We start from the raw sequence: 25675 nt of genomic DNA, 5'->3' as shown, positions 1-25675 counted from the left end.
AGAAAGATACCCTATTTGGGACAAATGGATAGCCTGAAAATTACCATTAATATGAACTGCTGTTTGTGCTAGTATAAAATGTATACAGTGCAAAGTTATCAATGGCATATCCACAGAGGAAGGGGCATACACTTCTGTATGTAATAAAAAGTTACATTTAGATGGAGAAATCTAAAATAGTCTGCCAATGGTGCAGTTCCCCAAATAAAAGTACATATGGACAGAGTCCCATCAGAATATCAAGAGCAAAGTGCCTTACTGATGGAGAGGAGTGCAAACAAGCAGCTCAGAGTAGCGCCCTGACGCCCGTTTCGCGTGTAGCTTTATCAAGGGGTAATGGCAATGTGTTCAAACCAAACTTGAAATAGGAAGTTGTGCAAGGACATGTGGTACATCCTGGACCAATCATGACCTGGGTCAACAGCGCATGCGATGCGCGTGAATTGTCGAAATGACGCAAGAATACCGCCCTAAACCATCAGGCGCATCTGCGCATGTGCTGCTCCCAGGACGCGTCACTAGGGAAACAGCGCAGGCGTAGAGCATCGAGAAAACAGCTCAGAGTTGAGACTCCGCAAATCGCTTCACAGAGCATGCGTGCCCCCAGATAAAGTTGTGGATAGCGGGATGCATAAATCAACTGAATATAGAATATATATATATATATATATTGTGGAGGTAAGTTGTTACAATATCAATCCACCCCCTGAAATACCCCCTTCTTCAGTGTATAGGTAGTTACAGTACGAATCACTACAACGAAAACCATATAGCACAAAGTGGGTGATCTTTAATTCTATCACAAAATGTGAGGAGAGACAGCATATATTTCAACATTCCACAACTTATTAAGTGTAATCTAAACAGTGCAGATAAATACTTAAGGTGAACACAAAAGTGATCATGGACAGGCATGTATAATAGCAATTAAATGCTTCACATTAGACAATACAGGTGTTCAAAAACTGCGGAATGTGAAAGATGGAGCACAGAATGCGTGATACCATCTTCACAAACATAGCATCTCTTCAAACACATGTAAAGTTGAAAGGAGCTCGGTGTGCAGCAATGCTCAAATTGTGAACAAATCTATATACAAAAATGAAAAACAAAAAACAAGTGAAAAAAATAGAAAACAACAATAGTGAAAAAAGAAATGTTTTTTTTTTTTTTTATAAAAGTGAAGAAGAGAAGGAAAGAGGGCCGGTCAGAAATGGAAACAGTATCACAGACATACTATGTCATAATTACAAAATAATGGTGTTATTCAAATCTGGCATCCTTCTAGTCCACAGATAGAAGAAGATAGGCAGAGAAACTACAAAAATGCTGCAAAACTCAATTTCTCATCAAGGCCAGTAGGGACCATTGTGCCAAGGGTTATTATCCATTTATACTCTTTTTGAGCCAATAACTTCCTCGCATCTCCCCCTCTGACTCCACAGGTTACTCTATCAATCCCTGATGCTTTAAAGGTTCTGGGGTCACATCCATGATGTAATTTGAAGTGTTTTGGAATCGTTTTAAGCAGGGTTAGATCATTTATATCAGTGCAGTTGCCTCTGTCTGAAGAAAATAATAATGATATTGCCCACAGATTATTCCAAAGTAATGCATTCACAGGATATCTAAATGGGCTAAAGATGGCGTCAGTCGGGTGACCCACCATCCACACATTATGTCATCACTGGCATTCAGGTAATAATGTCTAGGTATCTAACAGGTTAATAGTATTTTACTAAGGAGTATAAAGTATTTCTACCCCCAGCAGCATCTCATCATCCTGTCTGTCAGTGTCTGTGCAGGAGCATTACATTATTTTCCCTGTCTCCACGTTGTGTGTTTTATTTTTTACAGTTAACTTTAGTAACAACATGACGACATCACCTAGAGACAGGCAGACATTTAATAGATCACCTAGAGCAGGAGTCAGCAACCTATTGCACTCCAGCTGTTGTGTAACTACAACTCTTAGCATACACTGACAGCCAAAGGCTTTATTATTCCAGCCAAAGGCTGTCAACGCACGCTGGGTATTTTAGTTTTACAACACGTGTAGTGCCAAAGTTTGCTGACCTCTGATCTAGAGACAGTGAATACACACACAGGGAAGTAGTTGTTCATCATTATTCCACCATTATTCCTATTCACTTAGCCATGGATGTGTCCTCTAGGTTTTCCCAGGACATGTATGTCATGTAACTCTCTTTTTAACTGCATGTAAGGGGTCACATAATGTGTGTGGATGGTGAGGTCACATGACTGACGCCATGTTTAGTCCTATTCATTTAGCCCGTGAATGCATTACACAAGACTACTCGGTGGTCTATACCATTCTACTGGGAAGAGACAGGGGCCTACTACACTCTTAGAAGAAATGTATGTGAGCAGAATAAATATTTTTTTTATTTTTTTTTAATCGCTTGAATGTTTTAAAATTACTTAATTTAAAATACATCAACTTAGACAAAAGAAAACGCAGAAAAGTGATAAAAGTCCCCATCAGGTCAAACATCACATGGCATCTATAAGGATACCAACCAGTACATCCTTTATAAAGCTAATAAGGCAGAACTACTTAAGTCATGAAGACTCTGTAAACCAAGCAGACCGTGGCAGCACCTATAATCTAGCCGCTTTCTTGACTAGAACTAACTACGACCTCATATGATTTTCAGCCCATAAGGGCCAATGTCCTCAGCCATAACCCACAGCATCAGAAAATCACTCCATGGAATAAGTACCAACTGATCTTTCTACTCAACCGCCCAGTCACTGTGGATCCTTTGGACTAGGGGTTAAGCTGACATCTAGTACTGTTAGGCACGTAAGGTTCCCCGCCATTTACCAGAGCTACCTCTCAGACCCTAGCCCAAATTGCTAAAAATGTAACAGGGGCCATCTCCAAGAGAAATTATGCACTCTTATCACCCCTAACTAGGGAAGGCGGCTTGACAGTCATCCCACACAGCGGAGGTCTGCTATACAAAAAAGCCCCCCTGAGGAGCAATTTGTTTTTGTTGAGGATGCCCAAACTGTAGATAGGCATTTAATGCCCCCATCTATCTTTTATACACATTAAAAACTGAGAGGTCTTCCAAAGAATTATATCTCCATGCCTTAGAATATATTCCATTCTTACCAGACACTGGACCCTACCTAACAAGCAGCTAATGCATAGAAAAATAATTTTCGTCCTCCCATAAACATATTAATTGGCTTAACCCAGCTTATACTTATTACCGGTCGCCTGGTTAGGGTTTCATGGTCTTCGTTATTCTGCCATCTTCTAACCTTTATTGATGGATACCCAATATTAATCAAAACATAGAGTTCTATAGAAGAAAAACAACCATCCCAGCAAACCCAAAAACCCTGAATATCCCCCTTTAAGGGGAGGAGGAGAGAGTGAAAAAAAAAAAACATATATCTACTCAAAGACCATATGTTCCTTTACATTTGCACCAAAATCTTCCCCTTAAACCAGCCCTAGGAGTTTTTTCTGTTCAGGGGATAAAATAGCAATCCAGCTATCCCATTGCCTAAATTTTTTTTACCCCCTCCTTCCTTACTCAATGTTAGGTAATAAGTTCTTTCAAAAAGCATGACCCCCCTATTCATATCACATCTTTGAGATCCACTTTTGAAAAATAAACAGCCTTGCAAGGGACAGAATCTTCCTAATTAGTTCTCTACAACCAGTCTTTCAATAAATTAGCTATTCCATAAATAAACAAGACCGGATCAAGTGATACTTCCTTTCAGATCATCTTAGAAATAGATTCTGCACCCCCCCTCCAATACCTATGAAGCTTGGTGCATCGACATAACAGGTGAATAAGGTCTGCTTGATGTGCTAGGCACCTTTGACAAATGTCATTGTTTCTTAGCCCCATCACTTTTAGAAGTTTCGGAGTAAAATAAAGTTTGTTGTTCACCATAATACAAACAAAACAATGTGCGTAATTTAGTGATACTTTCCCAATGTGTTTGTAAAATGACTCCCATTCAATCCTGATCCCGAGATCCCTATGCCATTTTTCTTGTGTTTTTTTTTTATATTATTCCCTTCATCAAAGAATATTATTTTGTTTTTATATAATGAGGACAAAAGTCCTTTCTTAGTTTTTAAACATTCTAAAGACAGAAAAGTTTAAGTGTAAACCTTGATTTATAGTTAATGGCCGGAAAGGAGTGTATTATTTGAAAGTATCTAAAGAGCCCATGGTCAGGAACCTTATATAGTCTCTGAAATTCTGTGAAACTTTTTAATTGTGCACTATCAAATAAATGGGACACTCTAGTTATATTTTGCCAAAATAGTGAGTCTGGAAGGCCAGCAAACTCAATAATGTTCTTATTGCCCCATAACGGGGTAGTTTCCAGAAAAGTTTTTATCCTTTCCATGGATTATCCGCATTTCAGACCCTTTGTTGATTGTCAGAAATCGGCCCTATTCCAAATTCTGAAGTTATCAAAACCCCTGCTTCTAATAATACACACTATTCCAATTGTCACCTAATATCCCCACCAAAGATGTATTGGCACCTAGAGTCTCCCTATCCCGGAAATACTGAAATTGTGAGGCCAAAAACTATTTTCTCCAATCTGGAAGGGCAGAACCGCCTCTGATTACTGGTTGAGTAAAAGCAGAATACTTAATGCAATTTTTTTTCCCTTTCCAGATTAAGTCATTAACAATAGCTTCTAATGTTTTTAATTTTTTTTATCCTGAAGCCAGATTGGGCAATTAGTAAAAAAAATTAGTACTTTAGGCAAAAAGATCATTTTTACCAGTGCTATTCTAGCTGCTGTAGTCAGAGGTAATTTATTCCATGATTTAACTTTCCCCCTCAAATACGCAAACAGAGGAATTATATTTAATGTAATATAATCTTCTGGCATTCTAGAAATGTTTATACCTAAGTACTCAAATGCCTCAACTTAATTCAAGGAAGTGTCCATGTCAGCATTTACCTCAGCCTAAATATTTAACAAACTTGATTTCTTACACTTAATTTGAAGACTGGCTAAATCCCCCAAATTCTTGTTATAAATGGGCTAGATGATCCACTGAGGCTAAATTCCCTATAAACAGAAGAACATCATCTGCATATAGCGATAGCTTAGCACCCCAGTTCCCAAATTGAAGACCCACTATATTGTCAGATAGTCTGATCTTCATAGCCAAGATCTCAAAGTAAGTAATAAACCCTGCCGTGCCCCCCGTTCAAGGTTGAAGTAAGAAGATTTATGTCAATTTAAACCCACTCTGGCCTTCGGTTGTCTATATAACAGTATAATACAATTTATACATTTTCCCCAATACAAAACAACCCAATACCCTCCAAAGAAAACACCATTTTACTGTATCGAAGGCATTTATAGTATGTGAGCAGAATTTCTAATAGATATATATTGGAAAACTGTCTGATTTCTTATTCTTTACATAAATACAAAAACATAAATAAAAACATGGACAACCCCATTAAGTAAGTTTTAACAATAAAAATATGTGGTATTTATAATTTCTCAGAAGCGCATCATTTTATTTATTACTTTTCATTGCAATTTGGTATGCAGCATTTATTTTTACATATAGTTTGAATGCTGAATACATGCGTGTGTGTGTGTGTGTGTGTATATATATATATATATATATATACAATGTATAATTTATTTCTTAAATATATTACCTTATAAATATTTATGCAATCTCATTCTCTGTTTGTGATACTGAGGATTTTATGGACAATATTAATATTCAAGTATTTTTCTGTTTTACAGCTATTACTTGTGCAAGCTTGGATTCTCAACTCTCTGAGCATGCCATATGGAGGCTTGTTTCAGGTTCATTAAATGAATATGGGTCTCAAGTCTTGCTGAGTTGTAGTCCTGGTTATTATCTTGAAGGATTGAGACTTCTACAATGCAGAGCTAATGGAACGTGGAGTGGAGGAGACGTCAAGCCAAGCTGCATGGGTATGGTTAAAATATGTATAAATTTCACTTTCAGATTATAATACATTTCTTTTTATATCTTTAAACTTTTATAACGAATAAATTAAAATAAAGAAAATTCTAGAGTGGATCATAAAACAGATGGGCTTTATATGCTAAGACTCTGCAAAGATTTGACTTGGAGTACAATTATTATAATGATTGTATTTACATGTAGTATTTTGGGGATAGGATATGAATTATGCCTTTTAGCTTTGTTTATAGTTTGAAAATGGAAAACTATTTAATCTTATTCTGGCAATTTACAATTTCCCACAAAACTATATCTACGGTCTGAAATTATAGAAATCCCCTTTAAACACTGTGAATTTAAAAGGTGCCTGGGGTGCTACTGAATTCTAATTTGGCGGAGAGGGCTTGAAAGGAGAGCGTTATATGCTGAGCAGCGCATCTGATTGGCCGATAGGATCACATAACTAGCATTCCAATACTCTCAATATATAAATTATCAAAATGCTAGCCATGTGATTCCTCTTAGCCAATCAAGTTCAAGTTCTGGGACTTTTCAATAGATTCAGTAAAACCTACAGGCACTTTTTAAGTAGAGTATTTAACAGACACCCTTGTTTAAAATGGACTTTCCTGTGACATAAATGAGATGTAGCTATAATTATTATGGCAGCAATAATCATTAATTGGAATTTACAGGTATTTACTCTACTCTTGTACCATTAGATGACAATAAATTTAGTCAAATGACACCAAAATAGTGGGATGTAAATGCATGGAAAGACACAGAGGTATTTTACAAAACATAAAATAAATAACTAATAAATGTTTGTAATATTATTGGCGTCAGTTCAAATGTAATGCAAATAGATGACTCCTGCGAAACACCTCCAGTCTATAAATGGTGGATGCTGCTTGAAGTCATGTGTAGGTCAATGTGAACCATAAGTGTGTGTCTATATATAAAAGTAAGTAACGTGGGCTGGAGAATTGATAACTACATTGTAAATGAAATAATATATCTTATGTATTCCCAGTTGGTTTGGACGCACGAATCCCTGGATATGAGCCTTGACACTTATTATGAGTTTATAGCCATGCCATACAATAAGGCTTGGAGCATTCAGCATAATGGCTCCAGAGAGTTCACTGTGACCTTTATTGTCTGCTAGTCGACAGATATGAATGCTCTGTTATTGAAAGGGTAGTAATGTTGTCATCCCCCAGTGATTTGAGCATATCAGGGCATATTGCGTTGATTTTTAATTATTATTATTATTGGTATTAATATTATTATTATTTACCACATATTAAATATGTTATTTTCAAATGTATTATGCCCGATAGAAGTGTAGTACTTTTGGAAAGTAATACAATTACAGAATAAATGTAAAGCCTTTATTAGTTATTTACACTTTAAAGGGATTCTGTCAGCAGTCTTGAGGCCTCAAAACTGCTGACAGCGAGATATAGGGGAGGGGGGCATTGTAACCAAACCCTTTGTTAAACTGAGGTGGGCACTTTATGTGCAAATGCTCCTTAGCTGTCCTCACTGCACGCTGACAGCCCCTTGGCTCTGCTCTGAGTGACGACTCTAGCGGTCTGCTGTTTGGATTTTGAATGGAACAGCGAGAATGTGCCCCGCCGCTTCATTCAATATACAGTATATGGGGCTGATGGAAACAGCTGATAGATAGATAGATAGATAGATAGATAGATAGATAGATAGATAGATAGATAGATAGATAGATAGATAGATAGATAGATAGATAGATAGATAGATAGATAGATAGATAAATTAAACTGACTGTGCCAGCCTATAAAGGTAACAATTCTAATCATTACATATTAAAACAGATGTAATTTATTACTATCATTTTTAAGTTGCTCCAAAGACTTTGCTGTCATTATATACATTGTTATAACCTGTTATTTTATAAAATTGTATTGTTTGTTTTTTACAAATTGCACCTTAGTTCTCAAAATTAAAATGATTCTGAAAATATGTACTTTTTTCCACATGAAACTCTTACTGTGTTTTATTTTAGACTACTAGAATTAAATGTTATTTTTACCTAATTTGTGTATTTTCATTCAACGATTGATCTCCGTATATACATTTTTTATATTGATTCCAAGCTTTGTACTGTAAACATTTCTGAACAATATGTATGCCACTAAGGCAATAGGAAATTGTGCAGTAATTCTATGAATGACTTTATGATTGTCATATTTTATTACTAGTAAAGCCACTTTCACACGGCAGTATTTAGGTCAGTATTTTACTACAGTATTTGTAAACCAAATCTAGGAGTGGGTTCAGAACACAGAAGATGTGCAAATCTTTCCATTATACGTTTTCTCTGTATAGGTTCCAGTTCTCACAAATACTGAAACAAAATACTGACCAAAATACTGCCATGTGAATGTGGCCTAAATCTGAGACAAGAGTTAAAACCTAATTGCTTTAGATGTAGAAACAGCAAAAAATAACGTTATTTTGCTGTGAACTGTCTAAAAATATTTATGTTCTATTTGCTAAATTGAGGTGAGTGGAATTTATATTGTTTTTAACTGAAATTGGGATACACAGATGTGTCCTTCCTTAACTTTTCTCTAAACCTGACATATCCCGAGATATATGGTGTGGGATGTTAAACAAACATTCAAAAAAAAATTATACCTTCAACAGATGCCTTTGATGGATGCAATCTATCAGACATCCATCGCCTATAGACTCACATGTTAAAAAAAGTACAGTATACATAACTTTAACATATAATTTGTTAACTGGATGGTTGTGACAAATGTCTCTGACGGCCATCCATCGACCACAAACTCCCAAGTTAAAAAGACCTATATATTTGAGGTATATATTTGTTTACTGAATGGAGCGAGATTGTATTGAATTAGTATCATGACAAATGATATAACTTAACACAATGCAGGAAAAGTTAAGGGTGGACACATCTGTATGTTAGTTACACTCTTACACACTGTACACAGTACTTAACACGCTCACACAGCTGAGGCAAACACAAGATTTTTAAAGGGGGGTTTTCAAGTGCGTTGGTGCACACACAAAAACAGCAAAATGCCCCCAATTATACAGACTTTGCCAACTTTCTACATATATGACATCATACAGTTTTCCATGATGTGGTTTAGGGTTAAGTGATAGTATTCCTGTAACATTCTTGGTAGTCTAGTCGATAATACATAAAATCTCTGGTGGTCTTAAGTGAAGAAGGGGTATTGTTATACATTATACATGGTGGTTATGGGTTTATATCTAATATCCCTGGAGGTCTACAGTGCTTTAGTAGTTAATACTTAACCATTTTTTATTATTATATTTATGTAATATATTGTCACAGGAAGGAAAGTGTTCCTATAATTTAATTTTACTTAATAAAAAGGTTTAGAATGCTTATAAAAGTTCAAGACATGCGTGAAGTAAATGTATGCTCTATCATATTTGTTTCCACAGTTATTTCATGTGGTGAATTACCTACACCTCCAAATGGTAACCGGATTGGAACTTTAAATGTTTATGGAGCAACGACAATATTTACCTGCAATTCTGGCTATATTCTTGTTGGATCACATGTAAGGGAATGTTTGGCTAATGGTCTATGGAGTGGCACTGAAACAAGATGTCTAGGTAAATAGACTTGCTTGGGTCTAAAATCTAACAAATTAAAAAAATATATATTTTTTAACAATATTACTGTTCAATTGTCTCATTTTAACCAGTTCAGGATCGGCTTATTTTGAGCCTTGAGGACCAGACACCGTTAAGCCATTTTTAGCACACGTTAGTTAAATGGATATAACTTTTTTATTTGTTGGTCTAGCGACGTGATTTTTGCGATTTTTTTTCATAGACAATGCAGGTTTCTTTTTTTTTATAATTTTTATACACATCCTTTTTGCTATTTTAGAATTTTTATTCTTAAAGTTTGAAAATAATAGTAAAAAAAGAAGCTCTTTTTACTTTTCAGCTATTTTTTTTTTTGGTAATAACACAGTTTTACCCTAAAATAGACTTTTTATTTCTGATCGTCATTGTCTACCGTAAATTTTTATATATTACATGTCTATATTACGGTACTTGGGTTCGGGCTAGCGTTACGAGAATGATTGGCGGGGGGGAACGTTTTTTTTGGGGTGGGTATTTTATGTGTATTTATTATTCATTTTTTTTGCACTTTACTTTACTTTTATTTTTTTATTACTATAGTCTGTCCCCCAAAGGTCAAAAAAGACCTTTGGGGAACTTTATATATATTTTTTCTTTCTTTTACACCATGTTTTTCCACTGTAACTGGAGCTGCACAGCAGCCCCAGTTACAGGGGAAATCAGCCCTCTCATAGTGACGATTGTCACTAATAGGGCTGTGCTGGGTCCAGTAAGACCCAGCAGCAGTCTGTCACTAACGCCACCCAGCGATCATGTGACCATTCACATGAATACCGGGAGCAATAGAGACAGCGGTGCGTCCGCTGCCTCTATTCCTATACACAGCGTTCATTGAGCGCTGTGTACAAGTGATCAGAGAAGACAGAAGCAGTGAAAGCTGCTTCTATGCTCTCCTCAGGGTCCCCGGGAGTCACTGACAGCCGGAGACCCGACATTCAGCTGCTCGATCGCTCGGGCAGCAAGTTAAAACCTGTACCATAAAAAGTCTATTGCGTGGGTTTTAAGGACCCTGACCGCTGGCCGTAAAAACACAACCAGTGGTCGGGAACCAGTTAAGTACAAAAAAATGAATAGATAGATAGATAGATAGATAGATAGATAGATAGATAGAACACGTTGGCATGTGAAATATGGATGTGCTGAAGTTGCTTCAATTCAGGGCCAAATTGTAGTTCACAATTACATAATGTATATATTGATATATTATGGTTCAAGGAAACATTTTAATTAAATAGCAGGTATTTGGGGGGATTCTTACCTAATTGTGAGGATTATTTTATAATTGAAGAGGAAAGAAAAGACTCATGGCATGATTTACCATAGTACCAGTTGCTCCTTTGGTGAGTAGGCCCAGGTTCTGACACATTAATGGCCGCAAAGGTCCAGTAGAAGATAACCCAAATTGGAGCCAATCACTTGCTAAAAGGGAGGTGGTTCACAAATTTTTATTTTATTTATTAATGATATGACCTGTGTGCAGAATGATGGAGTTAAAAGGTGACATCCATGTGTTTTGTATAAATTGATGGTGGGCCCACTGTATAATTTTCTCTGGTGGGACCAAGGTATCCAAGTTCGACACTGAAAAGACCAAAGCAACCTGTCTGCCATCCTTTATTCTCTGGTTGATGGTTTCCTATAATAGTAGGCTAAGAAGTCTTAGAAGCTGTCAAGAAAATATTGTGAGAAAGCAATCTAATATATTCTAGAACAAGTAGGGATTATGGTGTAAAAATAATAATCTACTGTATTTGAGTTAACAAGTTGATAACATTAAGAAGTAGAACCGACAGTATGATAGTAAGAAGTGAATCTTCTATGAGAATAACATAGAAAGAGAAAATGTATTTATAAGTATGAAAAATATTGCCTAAGACTTTGGAGTAAATAGGGCTATTAAAACTCATAAAGAACATGACTTAGGCCCTATGCACACGAACGTAAAAACGCCCGTAATTATGGGCCATAATTACGTGCCATAATTACGGGCCCATAGACTTCTGTTGGCCATGGGTACCTTCCCGTTTGCTTACGGGAAGGTGCCCGGGCCGTTCAAAAATATCGAACATGTCCTATTTCAGGCCGTAATTACGGCATGGGCAGGACCATAGAAGTCTATGGGGTTCCCATAATTACGGGTGGCTACGTGTGTGCACCCGTAATTACAGGAGGGTTGCTAGGCGACGTCAGGGGATAGTCACTGTCCAGGGTGCTGAAAGAGTAATCTGATCGGCATTAACTCTTTCAGCACCCGGGACAGTGACTACCGCTGGAGTTAATAGTATTAAAAGTTAACTTACCCTAAACTCCCTGCTTCTTCCTCCAGTCCGGCCCCCCGGGATCGCGTTTCATCCCATGTGACCGCTGCAGCCAATCACAGGCCAATCACAGGCTGCAGCGGTCACATGGACTGCCGCATCATCCAGGGAGGTCGGACTGGATGTCAAAAGAGGGACGCGGCACCAAGATAACGGCCGGGGTAAGTATGAACTTCTTTTACTTTCAATCGCTGCGGAAACTCTACCCGAAAGGGCTGCCCCTTCTCTCTATCCAGCACGGATAAAGAGAAGGGGCTGCCGATTAGTGCAGAGAAAACTGGTCCCTAAATACGGGTGAAATACTGGTGACAACGGACCCGTATTTACGCCAGTATTTACGGGAGGTAATAATTTCTATAACCCTTTAGTGACCAGGGTCATTTTAAAACGTAATGATTGAGCAATTTTTTTGTCATTTTCATCGTCGCATTCCAAGAGCCAGATCTTTTTTATTTTTCCAACGACAAAGCCGTTAGAGGGCTTACTTTTTGCGAGACGACTAGTATTTTTAATGGCACCATTTTGGTATACATATAATTTTAATTAACATTTTGTGGGAGGCAATGGAAAAAAACATAATGTTTGGCATTCTTTTTTGCTTTTCACATTTGTCGTGTAGTGTGCGTAAATTTGGTAATACATTAATTTTTTTCTATAAACTTTATTGATCTTTTTTTTTCTCCCACTATTGGACTTCACGGCTACGTACACCTTTGAAAGGGATATATATATATATATATATATATATATATATATATATATATAGACAAATCCAATACACAGGTCAGCACTCCAAAGTAAAGTGAAAAATGAGGATCCTTTATTCACCACAAGCGCAACGTTTCAGCCCTGCTCAATGGGGCCTTTCTCAGCCATTGAGCAGGGCTGAAACGTTGCGCTTGTGGTGAATAAAGGATCCTCATTTTTCACTTTACTTTGGAGTGCTGACCTGTGTATTGGATTTGTCTCTGGATTTGTGACACTGGTCGTGTGTCTGAACAGGGACTTGCACCCCACACTGGAAGAACGGTGCTTCTTTTACTTTACTTGCTTATATATATATATATATATATATATATATATATATATATATATATATATTTCAATCTTTCTATTAGTATTTTTGTTTTTCAAAATATTGTACAAAACAATTGCACAGAATTAACCAACAAGATTCAACAGGAGCTCAGCATATACAATAATTATTGTCTTCAAAATATAAAAATATGGAGTTCCAGCTTTGCAGTCAATATAAAGTACCAGAAGAAGTGCTAACAAACTTGTATACTTATCAAATCCAAAGTCTCAAGGAGTGTAAAAAGAGACAGACAAGAAGTAAAAAATAAAATAAAGGGGGGGGGGACTTACATTAGCATTGGAAGGGTGATCTCCCATATTTTATAGTCTCATTTCCTCGCTCACCACATACATTTTTACTTTTTTTTAAATAAAAGAGTCAAAAAGTGTGTTTGGTGCAACTTTATAATTATTTTTTATTAAAAATTATTTTTACTTTTTGAGATACAGCTGCTATGTATTCTGCATACAGAGCAGCTGTATTGTTCGCTAAGACCTGAATCCGTCTGTCCAGCAGACCTGACGCGTTCAGTGTCAGCGGGTCCTGCGTGTCTCTAAAATGCAGCATTCACCTGTAATCTATCACATCTAAATCATCTATCACATCTAAGTCAGAGTTACACAGGACCCAATATTACTGAACCCGTCAGTCCCGCAGAACTGATGGGTACAGGATTCAGCCTAAGATACAGATCCTCTGTATATAGGATACAAAGCAGCTATATCTGAAAAAGTAAAAATTATTTTTAATAAAAATGAATTATAAAGTTGAGCCAAACACACTGAATGACCTTTTTATTAAAAAATTTAATTAAAAAAAGTTTTACATAGCCTTTCACTTCTCGATTGTTTGATTGCTTTTATAATACACTGCAATACTTCTGTATTACAGTATATTATATCTGCCAGTGTAAAACCTCTGGCAGGACCTAATAGGCATACAATAGCAGAGCCTAATAGGCATACACTGATGGCAGAACTGTGGGCCTATGTTAGGGCCATGCCACCCCTTGATTCCGTCGTGGAGGAAGCTGATGGAGTGATAGAAGGAGTCCCCTCCTTCTCAAACTACATAAATTCTTGGTGGCTACTGACCGCAACATCTCAGGGGTTAAATGGTTGGTATCGGAGCTAATTTCGATCCAGTCCAATAGAGCAGGAGCCCGGATATCATTAGAGATCTATGTAATCGCTCTACCCAGCGTGGGACACCCGTGCAGGGCTTATTACACAGCATTGTAAAAAGGCGTATTGACCATCATTATGAGGATATACTGTATATATACTGTGTAATTCAGCTGCATGGAAATAAGTACGTGTTTTACTGTAATCATGAAAATATGTAAACATTTTGCTTGATTAGAAATGAGGTAACACTAAAAACATAACTTTTTTGCATTATTACTACTAATCTTAATGTATTTTGTATTTATTTATACATACAGCATTACATATTTTGGTTTTGTATTCATCTGCAGCAGGTCATTGTGACTCTCCTGATCCAATAGTAAATGGGCACATAAGTGGGGATGGCTTCAGCTATCGAGACACTGTGGTCTACCAGTGTAATCCTGGCTTTCGTCTAGTAGGTACATCTGTTCGCATATGCCTACAGGATCACAAGTGGTCAGGACAAACTCCAGTTTGTGTTTGTAAGTATCTTTCATTGTATAAATTTAAGATTATCAAACAGGAAACAACGGGCAATTCTTTAGATATTGAGGTTTGGCAGTGTTTTGTTTTTTTTAGGAATTATAACATTATAATTTGTAAGAAATATTATTTTTGAGAAAACCACTTTAATTAAATGTTTAGATGTTTACATCCTAATAACTGCACTAATTAAAATGTTATCTAAAGCGAACCTTTAAACTAGAATGGTTTGTAACTCTTTCTAGTTTTAGGAAACAATTTAATGTAGAATTTACTGTCAATTTGCAGTCTTTCACCTACGGTAGGATAAGTATCAGCTGTGAAATGTTAATCTGAACAAAATCACATTATGCCCAGGTGGAGATTTATTAATATATCTGTGCAAATCAACATTTACCAAATTTAATTTAATCACTGATTCTAATTACCACTTGAATTATTTTAGGAAAATTATTACTTAAAATGTCACCTGTAATATAACATAACATGGGCATATCAAAATGTATTTTAAGGTTTGGGCAAGTTGCGCATTCTTGCATCAGTTTTTCTTTTTTGAACACGCAAGCATTTTGAAACTAATTCTTACGTTAACACTTGCTTTAATTAAAAAGAAATTCAAGCAAAAAATATATATTGAAATTAAGAGAGGCTTCTTTTAAGAGGTTTTCATTCCTAAAATAGAGAAAAAAAACTTTAGATTTCTTTATACAGCATGAGATGCAGTGATAGAAAAACATCTAGATACAACCTCTAGATACAATATATGGTCAAAAGTATGTGGATACCCCTCCTAATTATTGAGTTCAGATGTTTTAGCCAGACCCCTTCTGTTTTTAACCCTGCAAAGTAGTAGCAACAAAAGTTAAAGTGCATCTGTAAGGTTTTCATGCTACTCTTTCTGATGACAGCATAAAATAGTGACAGACACGCTGATTTTTGCAGTCGGTCACTTAGTCCGTAGTGTTCTGTAGTTTAGGAGAACTTACATGTTATATTTGCAGTGCGTGGCTAGCGCTGTAGTGCTTGAGTCCAATGATATGCATGATGTTCACTTTCCGCAGCCCTCCTCTGCCCTCCAGCTGCTGGTTGACACATATCGTGAATATTATGCATATCATTCGATTCCCAGCCTGCAGTGCTGGCTGCGTGACCCAAATATAACCTGTTAGTTCTCCTAAACTACTTAACATTGCTGACTAAGTGACACACCCCTGAAATGAGCCTGTCGGTCATTTCGTTATGCTGCCTTCAGAAGACAGGGTAGAATAAAAACTCAACAGATCCGCTTTAAGATATCTTTAATTGTAATGATTTTATCTAGAGGTATTTTCTCCAAGGCCTCCACCATCCAGTGACCTCCGCACCCCGATCAAACAAGGTCTAAGAAGCAGGCTACCTTGAAATGAGATATTCCGATTTATTAGACCTCTTGGGAGATCCAATAAATCCAAATTTCCCTTGGACATTTTTCCAACTAGGCGGGCTGGGCTTGTAGTTTGTCTGTGTAGTTCTGTGTTAATTGGAAATATAATTGTGTTTTTACAGTAAAAGGGTATGTCCACACATAGTGTAAACACTGCAGAGTTTTATTGCGGAAAATTTGCAGCGTATTGAAGTAGCAGCAGAGTGGATGAGATTTGAACAAATATCATCCACATGCTGCGTAAAAAATAATCCAAAAAAACCTTCATAAATTAACCTGCTTTGCGTCTTTTTAATCTGCAGCATGTATGCTTCGGAATCGTTGCTTTTCTGTTGCAGGTTTTCCCCATTGAATACAATAAGAAGGTAAAACCCACAACTCAGAAAAAAAAAAGCTTATACTTACCCCATTCTCTTTATTTTTCAGTGCAGCCCGGCCTCCTGGGATGAGTTTTCATCCCATGTGACTGCTGCAGCCAATCACAAGCTGCAGCGGTCACATGGAATGAAAAGACATCCCAGGAGGCCGGGCTGCACTGATAACGGAAAGACACGTCGCCATGACTACGGAGACCGGGGTAAGTATTTTTTAACCTGTGTTTTGCCCAGAGGACATACCCCGGGCGGATACGTTGTGTACTTTTGCGTAGCTTATCCGCCCTGTGTAAAGTCAGGCAGAAAGATGGATGAATCTAGTTGGCAGAGATCAGAGTTGAGTGTGGCAAGACTTTTGATGAAGGTAAATAAGCAACTAATTTAAACAGAATATTGTCATTTTTGGGCACTGTATCATACTTTTATTTCAAAACTGCATGGTGGTATTTTTAAGGCATTGAATGGAGATATTGTTTAGGAACTGTATAGCACTGTTCTTGTGCCACTGAAATACATACGTTTAGGCATCTCTATTATTGCACTCCTATTTGGGCATTGTATATTGGTTGAATTTGGGCTCTGTATGGCACAATTATAACCCTGGTTCGTATATATATATATATATATATATATAACATGGTGTTCTTGACTAGATTTTCATAGATGTATACTAGGGGCAGCCTCATTTGTTTTTGAGGTGATGTAATCGCTATGCACTAATATGTAAATGGACAATACAGAGACATATCAAATGATCTTTTTATACTCAGACCTGTAACCATGACAGTGGGCCATCTACTTTGCCTCACGGAGAGAAGTTTTATACATTATCATAGAAGGTTTTTTGTTTTGTATTTTTACTCTAAGAGCAGAGACACTATAAATCTTTTTGTTACAAAATGTTGTGATGGTTGATTCATTAAAAGAGTTCAGAAGTGGTCTCAATGCCCTGTTTTTAAGTAATAATATTACAAGTCCTATTGCTTATTTGTTTCTTTGATCCAGGGATTTATTATGATGGCAACATTTAGAATTGTGAAGAAGTTTGTTAGCCCTATTATGAGACAATTGACGACTACTTCATAGTTATTTTTTGCCTTCCTTTGGATCACCACTGTAGGATTATCGGTGGAGCTTGAAGGATAATAATTATGTTAATCTACATTACCTTGTTACTATGTTGCTGGTGTATAAGTGTGTATTAGTGTATTAAAGATAACTTCATAGCGGAGTGGATTTTCATGGTAAAATACTGTGTTTCCTTTAGGTTTGTGAATCGCACCAATGTTTTATATACTAAGTTCAGTCATAAATATCTTGTTAAAATTCAAAGGGTCCATGCTGCATGCTGTGCAGTCTGAGTCTTTACCTGTATTCAGTATGGGAGCCTTTCTGTACAGATATTATTATAATGAAGATGTGCATTACAGCTAAGCTCCATTGTAAATGCAGAAGTCTTTAAGTGGCTCTATGGAGGTTCATAGCTTATACTGAGCCAGCAGTGGACTGTCTGCAATATATTCACATATAAGAAAAAGCATTGATTAAATATGAGTAACAATTATATGAAGTCTTACCCTTTTATTCTATTTTAAATTAAACAGGATGTTGACTTACAACATAACATAATATACAGTCATGAGAAAAATAAAGTGCACCCTCTTCTATAGTTTTACATATCAAGACATAATAAAAAAAAAAAACATCTGGTCCTTAGACGGTCTTAAAATTAGGTAAATCCAACCTTAGATGAACAACAACACATGACAAATTACACTGTGCTATTATTTGTTTAATAAAAACTAAGCCGAAATTAAGAAGCCATGTGTGGCTTCTCCATGAATAAATACACCTCCTGAATCAGTAGGTTTTAGAACCAGCTTTAGCAGCAATAAGTAATCGTTTTCTGTGTGACTTTATCAGTATATTACATCGTTCAGGAGGATTTGTGGCCCACTCTTTACCATATTGCTTCAGTTCATTGAGGTTTGTGAGCATTCGTTCACACAGCTCTCCTAAGGGCCTGCCGCAGCATTTCAATTATAGGTGAGGTCTGGACTTTGACTGGGTCATTGCAACACCTTTATTCTTTTCTTTTTCAGCCATTCTGGTGTAATTTTATGGTGTGCATGGGATCATTGACCCAGTTTTGGCCAAGCTTTAGCTGTTGGATAGATAGCCTGACATTTGACTCTAGTATACTTTGATATACAGATGAGTTCATGGTCGACTCAATGACTGCAAGGTGCCCATGTCCTGTGGCTGCAAAACAAGCTCAAATGATCATGTCTCCACCACTGTGCTTGACAGTTTCTATGAGGTGTTTGTGCTGATTTGCTGTGTGTGGTTTTCTCTAAAGGTGGCGCTGGGCATTATGGCCAAATATCTTTGTTCTTGTCTCTCCAATGGACATTCTTCCAGAAGTCTTATGGTTTGATCAGATGCAACTTTGCAAACTTAAGCCGTGCTGTCATGTTCTTTTTAGAAAGAAGAGGATTTCTCCTGGCAACCCTTCCAAACCAGCCATACTTGTTCAGTCTTTTTCTAATTGTACTGTCATGAACTTGAACATTTAACATGCTAACCGAGGCCTGTAGAGTCTGAAATGTAGTTCTTGGGTTTTTTGCAATTTCTCTGAGCATTGCGCGGTCTGACCTTGGGGTGAATTTGCTGGGGCATCCACTCCTGGGAAGGTTGTCAACTGTCTTGAATGTTTTCCACTTGTGAATAATCTTTCTCACTGTAGAATGATGGACTTCAAATTGGTTGGAGATGGCCTTATAACCCTTCTCAGCTTGATGGGCAGCAATAATTGCTTCTCTAAGCTCATTGCTTATGTCTTTCCTCCCTGTCATTGTGTTAACACACACTTGAAACCTCCAGACCAGCAAACTGCCAAAACGTCTGCTTTTATAGAGGTGCTCACACTTGCTGATGATCAATTATACAAGGGCATTTCATTATCAGCACCTGGCTGCTACTTGCCCTCTTAATTCCTATTGAAGCAGTATGGGTGTACTTAGTTTTTCACACATGGTTTTTCCATTTTGGGGTTTTATTAAATAAATAATTTATTAAATAAATAATGACATGGTGTAATTTGTCATGTGTTGTATTTACAAAATGTTAAGACCTTCTAAGGACTAGATATTTTTTATTATGTCCTGATACGTTACACCATAGAATTCAAAGATAGTGTACTTTGTTTTTCTCATGACTGTAAGTACACTAACATACTAATTGAGTAAAATGTATTATTTATTGCATAATAATTATTTATGCCATCAGTGATAATAGTAGATTGTATGCTTATAGATCTACAGTCAATGCACTGTATAAACTCTGCTGGAGGATTCATTTAAACGTAAAATATAGCTAAACATTTGACAAACTTCTGACATGTCATAGCCGACACACGGACGCTTCAGCTGCTTCGTTCTAGTGATTGGGGGGGGTCTCCGTGCTCAGACCCCCACCAATCCAAACTTCTGACATGTCACTATGACATGTCAGAAGTTTGTCGAACGTTTTGCTACACTTTAAGCATGTTTTTTCCCCTGATTTGTATAGAATATAGTGTTATCTGAATAGATAGGCAAGACAAATTTAATTTTAGTCCATGCTCTCCGAACTTATTGTAGAACTTTGTGCTTAACTTCAAAAGAGAGAACTTTATTTACGCTGTGTGCTTTTCACCTTTTTCATTTAATCTTTGACTGTATCACGCTGCAGGATTCTGCTTTTATCTTCAGCAGTTTAAAAAAAATTGCAATGATTATTTGTGTGGACTTTCTGCTATTCTACTATTATAGAGTGTATTTTATACGTCAACTTTTTCCCTTTCCAGATTTAAGATTCAAGCAAGTAACATATCGATATAATTTTAGTAGAGTGTAAAGTTCACTGAATCTGACTGAATCAGATTGCATATATACATCTGTATGAGCCACAAAGGAAATGTGGCAGCAATTGCCTTATTGCACTATTTTCTGGGTTAGCCAAGGAGAAAACGACAAGCATGATTTAAAATAAGAATTTTGTGAAATGTAGGGAAGTTAACTGTGTCAGCCAAAAGAGTTTATATTGCAAAGCAGTTTATAATATACGAATGATTCGCCGATTACTATAAATGTCACCCATTCATCAATATGAAGAACAGTCTGCACTGATGAATAAGTCTCAATAATGACAAAAGACTTCATATAATTTTTATAAATTAGACAGATCATAATGTGGACGAATTCAGCTTGACATAGAGAATATGAGAATTTGGTTCTTAAAGAGGCTCTGTCACCAGATTATAATTGCCCTATATCCTACATAATGTGATTGGCGCTGTAATGTAGATTACAGCAGTTGTTTTTATTTTGAAAAACTATCATTTTTGACCAAGTTATGAGCAATTTTAGATTTATGCTAATTAGTTTCTTAATGACCAACTGGGCGTGTTTTTACTTTTTACCAACTGGGCGTTGTAAAGAGAAGTGTATGACGCTGACCAGTGACCAATCAGCGTCATACACTTCTCATTGTTCCAGCCAAGCTTCTTTCACTGCACAATCACACTGTAACAATGGGCTGGAACAATGAGAAGTGTATGAAGCTGATTGGTCACTGATTGGTCACTGATTGGTCAGCGTCATACACTTCTCTTCACAATGCCCAGTTGGTAAATAGTAAAAACACGCCCAGTTGGTCATTAAGAAACAAATTAGCATAAATCGAAAATTTCTCATAACTTGGTCAAAAATAATAGTTTTTCAAAATAAAAACCACTGCTGGTATCTACATTACAGCGCCGATCAGATTATGTAGGAGATAGGGCACTTATAATGTGGTTACAGAGTCTCTTTAAGACTGCAAATCTGTACATCTATATAACAGACTATCATTTCCAACCAATGGAAAGCCGTTCGTTCTGAAAATGTATTTGCCATGCTTTAAAGTTAGCTTATTGTTACAGCTGCACTGGTACAGTTCATATGCTTGAATAATCCAAGTATTATATCATTCTGATTTTGGCTACAATTGTAATTATACTTTATGGACAAATTGTTTATTGCATAGCAAGATGTATGTGTTGATCATGTAGGTTATTTAATGGAAAAATGTTCTACTAGCAAAAAAAAATCAGGCCATCAGGTTTCTGTTTGAGACAAATAGCTGTTACAGACTTTAATTCATTTGGATGTCTTAAGATTGTTTGGATGAAAATTTTCATCCATAAGAGCAGTACAGCAAATATGATACAGTTCAGTGAAGTTATTAAATATTTACTAAAATGATTATTGTTTTGGCTATATTTCAAATTTAAATGTTATTGACATAATTATATCCAATCATTATTAATATATTCAAAAATATTTTCCATATTATAGAAGTACTTTAATACTTAAAGTGTAGCTAAACGTTTGACAACCTTCTGACGTATCATAGTGACATGTCAGAAGTTTGGATTGGTGGGGTCCGAGCAATGAGACCCCCACCAATCACTAGAACGAAGCAGCTGAAGCGCTCGTGTGAGTGCTCAGCCACTTCGTGTCTATTCGGCTTTTTCCGTAAATAAATGTATCGTGTACGGACTCAATAGAAAGTCTATGAGCCCGTACTCCGTTACATCGGCTTTCCGGAAAAAGCCAAACAGACACGAAGCTTCTTCGTTCTAGCGATTGGTGGGGTCTCAGTGCTCAGACCCCCACCAATCCAAACTTCTGACACGTCACTATGACATGTCAGAAGTTTGTCTGACGTTTAACTACACTTTAATACACACTTATACACCAGCAACATAGTAACAAGGTAAGGTAGGTTAAAAAATTATCCATCAAGCTCCACCGATAATCCTACAGTGGTGATCCAAAGGAAGGCAAAAAATAACTATGAAGCAGTCGTCAATTGTCTCATAAAGCTGGTAACAAATTCCTTCATGATTCCAAATGTTACAATCCGTATCGGAATGGATACAATCTCTAAGCATTCTTCCTTTTTTTTTTTTTACAGCTATCACTTGCGGTCACCCAGGAAATCCAGCTCAAGGAATAACAAACGGAAGTGAATTTAACTTAAATGATGTGGTGAACTTTACTTGTAACATGGGTTATATACTTCAGGGTCCTTTTCAAGCACAATGCCGCAGCAATGGACTGTGGAGCAGCTCTCTACCAACTTGTCGAGGTAGGAACTCCTAAATCATTATCATACATAAAAGTGTTTTTAATTGACATGTCTACTTGATTGCACATTTGACAATTCTTTATTATCAGATAATACAAAGTACATATAAATTTGCATACTGTTTAATAAAATCTTGTACAAACAATTAAGCTGTTTGACAAAAATTTTAATACCTAGGGGTCTCAGTTAAAATAATGCAGCTTTTACTAAGCTGGCCATACACTTTACCTAGCTGTAGGTCAAGCGATCGTTCCCAACTCCCCCATAGATGTGTTTTCAATGCAGAGTAGGGAGAAAGCCGCTGCTAAACTCTTCTGGCTGCAGCTTATCAATTCACGAACAGAAGGATCGGTTATGTTGAAATTCAACATCAGCTGTCGAGGGAGACTTAGGACACTGCCATACACATTAGGTGGTCAGCTGATCCAGCCAAAATCCTTTCACTTTGTTTTGGATCTTTGATGTTCCCTGTTCCGCTAACTAGAGAAATACAGTGGCTAGCCATTCATGATTATGGTCATAGGGACAGGAGAATAGGTAACTGCCATATATTTCTAGCTCCATTTATCTCTGAGGGAGTAAAGCATCAGGCATGTCAAAATACATACACCCAGACTGAATAAGAAGCAACTGAGATCAACCTGACAGCTGCATTCTAGATGGGTTAAAGAGCAACCAATTATTTAAGACAAAACTAATTAGCAAGTATTTCAGTACTGTAAGTAAAGAGAGAACTGAGATTATGAATTCGTGCTTAGTGTAATTGATAAGGTAAGAACGAATATGACCGGAATTCATAAAGTGAAGCAGACATAGGGTCTGCAGACTATAGACCGTATATTAATTATACTTCTGTTAGCAGAGACTGACCATGACATCTATATGAGTGATAACGTTTCTGGGCTCATGGGTTGTTTTTAGAATATAGGCTATGTGCCTTTTATAAAGGTTATTTTCATTATTAGGAATTATGTGAATAGAAGAATTTAATATGTTCTGTTAATAGTGTGAAAAATAGGGTTAGTTGCCTTACAGGCAAATTGTGTTTTGGCAATGTTAAATAAACACTAACTATCAAACGACTCATGATAATATAATAGTATACCTAAAATATATCAACTTTGTAATTAACTTACTGTTAAGATGCTGTTTTATCCATGTAAATTATGTGTGAAGTTACTGCCACTAGGTGTCTCCCTTCCTTTAATCTGCTATCCCCCCTGTTGTCAAGCAAAATCTGTCCCTAGTTACAGAGAAGAATTGACAGACTGCAAAAAGTGGGGGTGTGCTCCTTGACTTACTGCAAATAGAAGTCTAAGGAGAGGGGAGTGAGAGCAGGAGGAGGGAGCAGAGAGAAAGACATATACACGTTGCGAAGCTGCAGCCAAATGTTGTTTAAAATGCTATAGTACGTGATTGTGAACTGTACATACGCAGAATTTTATTTTCTAGTGTTTTTGTAGGGGGTTTCGGGGACAATGACGCCTTTGTCAAAATGCAGCATGCTCTAGGTATTTTTGTGGCCTTTTTCTTTATAGGCTCCTCTAACTTCAAAGACACTAGGAAAAACACATGGACAAAATGTCCCAAAATAAATGCGTTATTTTCATGCAGTTCAACGCCAGATAAAAACTCTGTGTGAAGAAGCCCTGTCAGAGTTCTGCAAAATTATGAGCAAGACAATTGTCAATAAACATAAAACACATCTAAAAATAAAAATACCATTGGAACAATCAGATTCTTTTTTACGGAGGTCTTCGCTGATATTTATGCAAAAATAAAGTTACTAGTTGCAGTAAAGAATATAAAAATACTAAGACGGTCAGAGAAAAAATTTGAATTGATATGTCCTAATATCTCTAAATATAGATATATCTAGAAAAATAAATTTCCTATAAAGAAATACATTTTATCATTGCTCCTTGCTCCATAGCCACAGGGAGTTAAAATCAATTTACACACACAGCAAACCAAATCACTTGCTTCTATCTAAATATTTATTCTCCATCCAAACATACGAAACCTGGTGGAAAAAATCTGAATATCTGCACATGCTGTATCTGGAAAGAATCTCTTTTTGCTGTATAGTACATCACATTTCACCAGAGAATGAAGCATAGAACAGCCCCTTTCTAGATTGTTGTCAAAGCTTCAAGGACTGAATTGATTTAGTCTTTAATGGAAATTCATGTCACTAGATCACCGATGAGATATGGTTTTCAAAGTTTGTAAGGTGCAGGAAAGTTTCTGAACCACATGACATCAAACCTTTGTGAATCTTTTATTGTACTTGTATCGTCTCGATTTAGGATGCAGTTTATTCACTTATTGTGTATTGAATTATTATATTTCATCTAAAGGGAAGTAGAAGAAAAATCATTTAGGAGTTTCTATTTTCATTCGCTTTGATTATTATGACAATATAATATTTAACCCTTTCATTGCCAAGGACACATGTGAAGCAGGAGAATCATCACAGACTTAGGGTACAGTACGTCCATACGTAGCTCAGATACTGCAGAATTTCCGACCAAATTTTCTCTGCAAAAATGTTTCTGCATATTACAGTAGCAGCAAAGTGGATAAGACTTGAAGAAATCTCACCCACGTGCTTCTTAATCTGTAGCATGTAAATTTCTATTGTTAAAACACCACAGAATTTCCGCAAAGAAAATCCAGTCAGAAATTTTGCAGTGTTTTGCTACATGTGGAAATATCCCAAGGCCTTGTTCACACAGTGCAGATTTGGTTTACATCTTTTAAGCCAAAACCAGAATTGGATCCAGGAGAGCAGAGCTATAAGGCCTTCCTGGCAAAATCTGCATCAAATCTGATTTTGTTGCAGAAAATTCTGTGACTGAAAATCAGTACCATTCATCTGAATGGTACTTGCAGAAATCCATGTCTTTGCTGCAGAAATAACCCTGTTCAGATGAATGGAACTGAATTTCTGTAACAAATGTTGCCGCTTGGGCATCCACCC

The 25675-nt window shown here is 36.6% G+C and overlaps 1 protein-coding gene across 1 annotated transcript in view; it reads left to right on the top strand.

Moving 5' to 3' along the window:
- Nucleotides 1-25675, top strand: part of CSMD1 (CUB and Sushi multiple domains 1) — a 1675903-nt gene that overhangs the window by 1542522 nt on the left and 107706 nt on the right. The window contains exons 51-54 of the mRNA XM_075861938.1: nucleotides 5788-5982; nucleotides 9461-9634; nucleotides 14547-14720; nucleotides 22519-22692. Of these exons, the coding sequence (XP_075718053.1) occupies nucleotides 5788-5982; nucleotides 9461-9634; nucleotides 14547-14720; nucleotides 22519-22692 (717 nt within the window). The remainder of the gene's footprint in view (nucleotides 1-5787; nucleotides 5983-9460; nucleotides 9635-14546; nucleotides 14721-22518; nucleotides 22693-25675) is intronic.

Source organism: Rhinoderma darwinii, chromosome 4 (assembly GCF_050947455.1).
Source record: "Rhinoderma darwinii isolate aRhiDar2 chromosome 4, aRhiDar2.hap1, whole genome shotgun sequence".
NCBI lineage: Eukaryota > Metazoa > Chordata > Amphibia > Anura > Rhinodermatidae > Rhinoderma > Rhinoderma darwinii.
The sequence above is the reverse complement of the archived record's forward strand: the minus strand, read 5'-3'. Positions and strand labels throughout refer to the sequence as shown.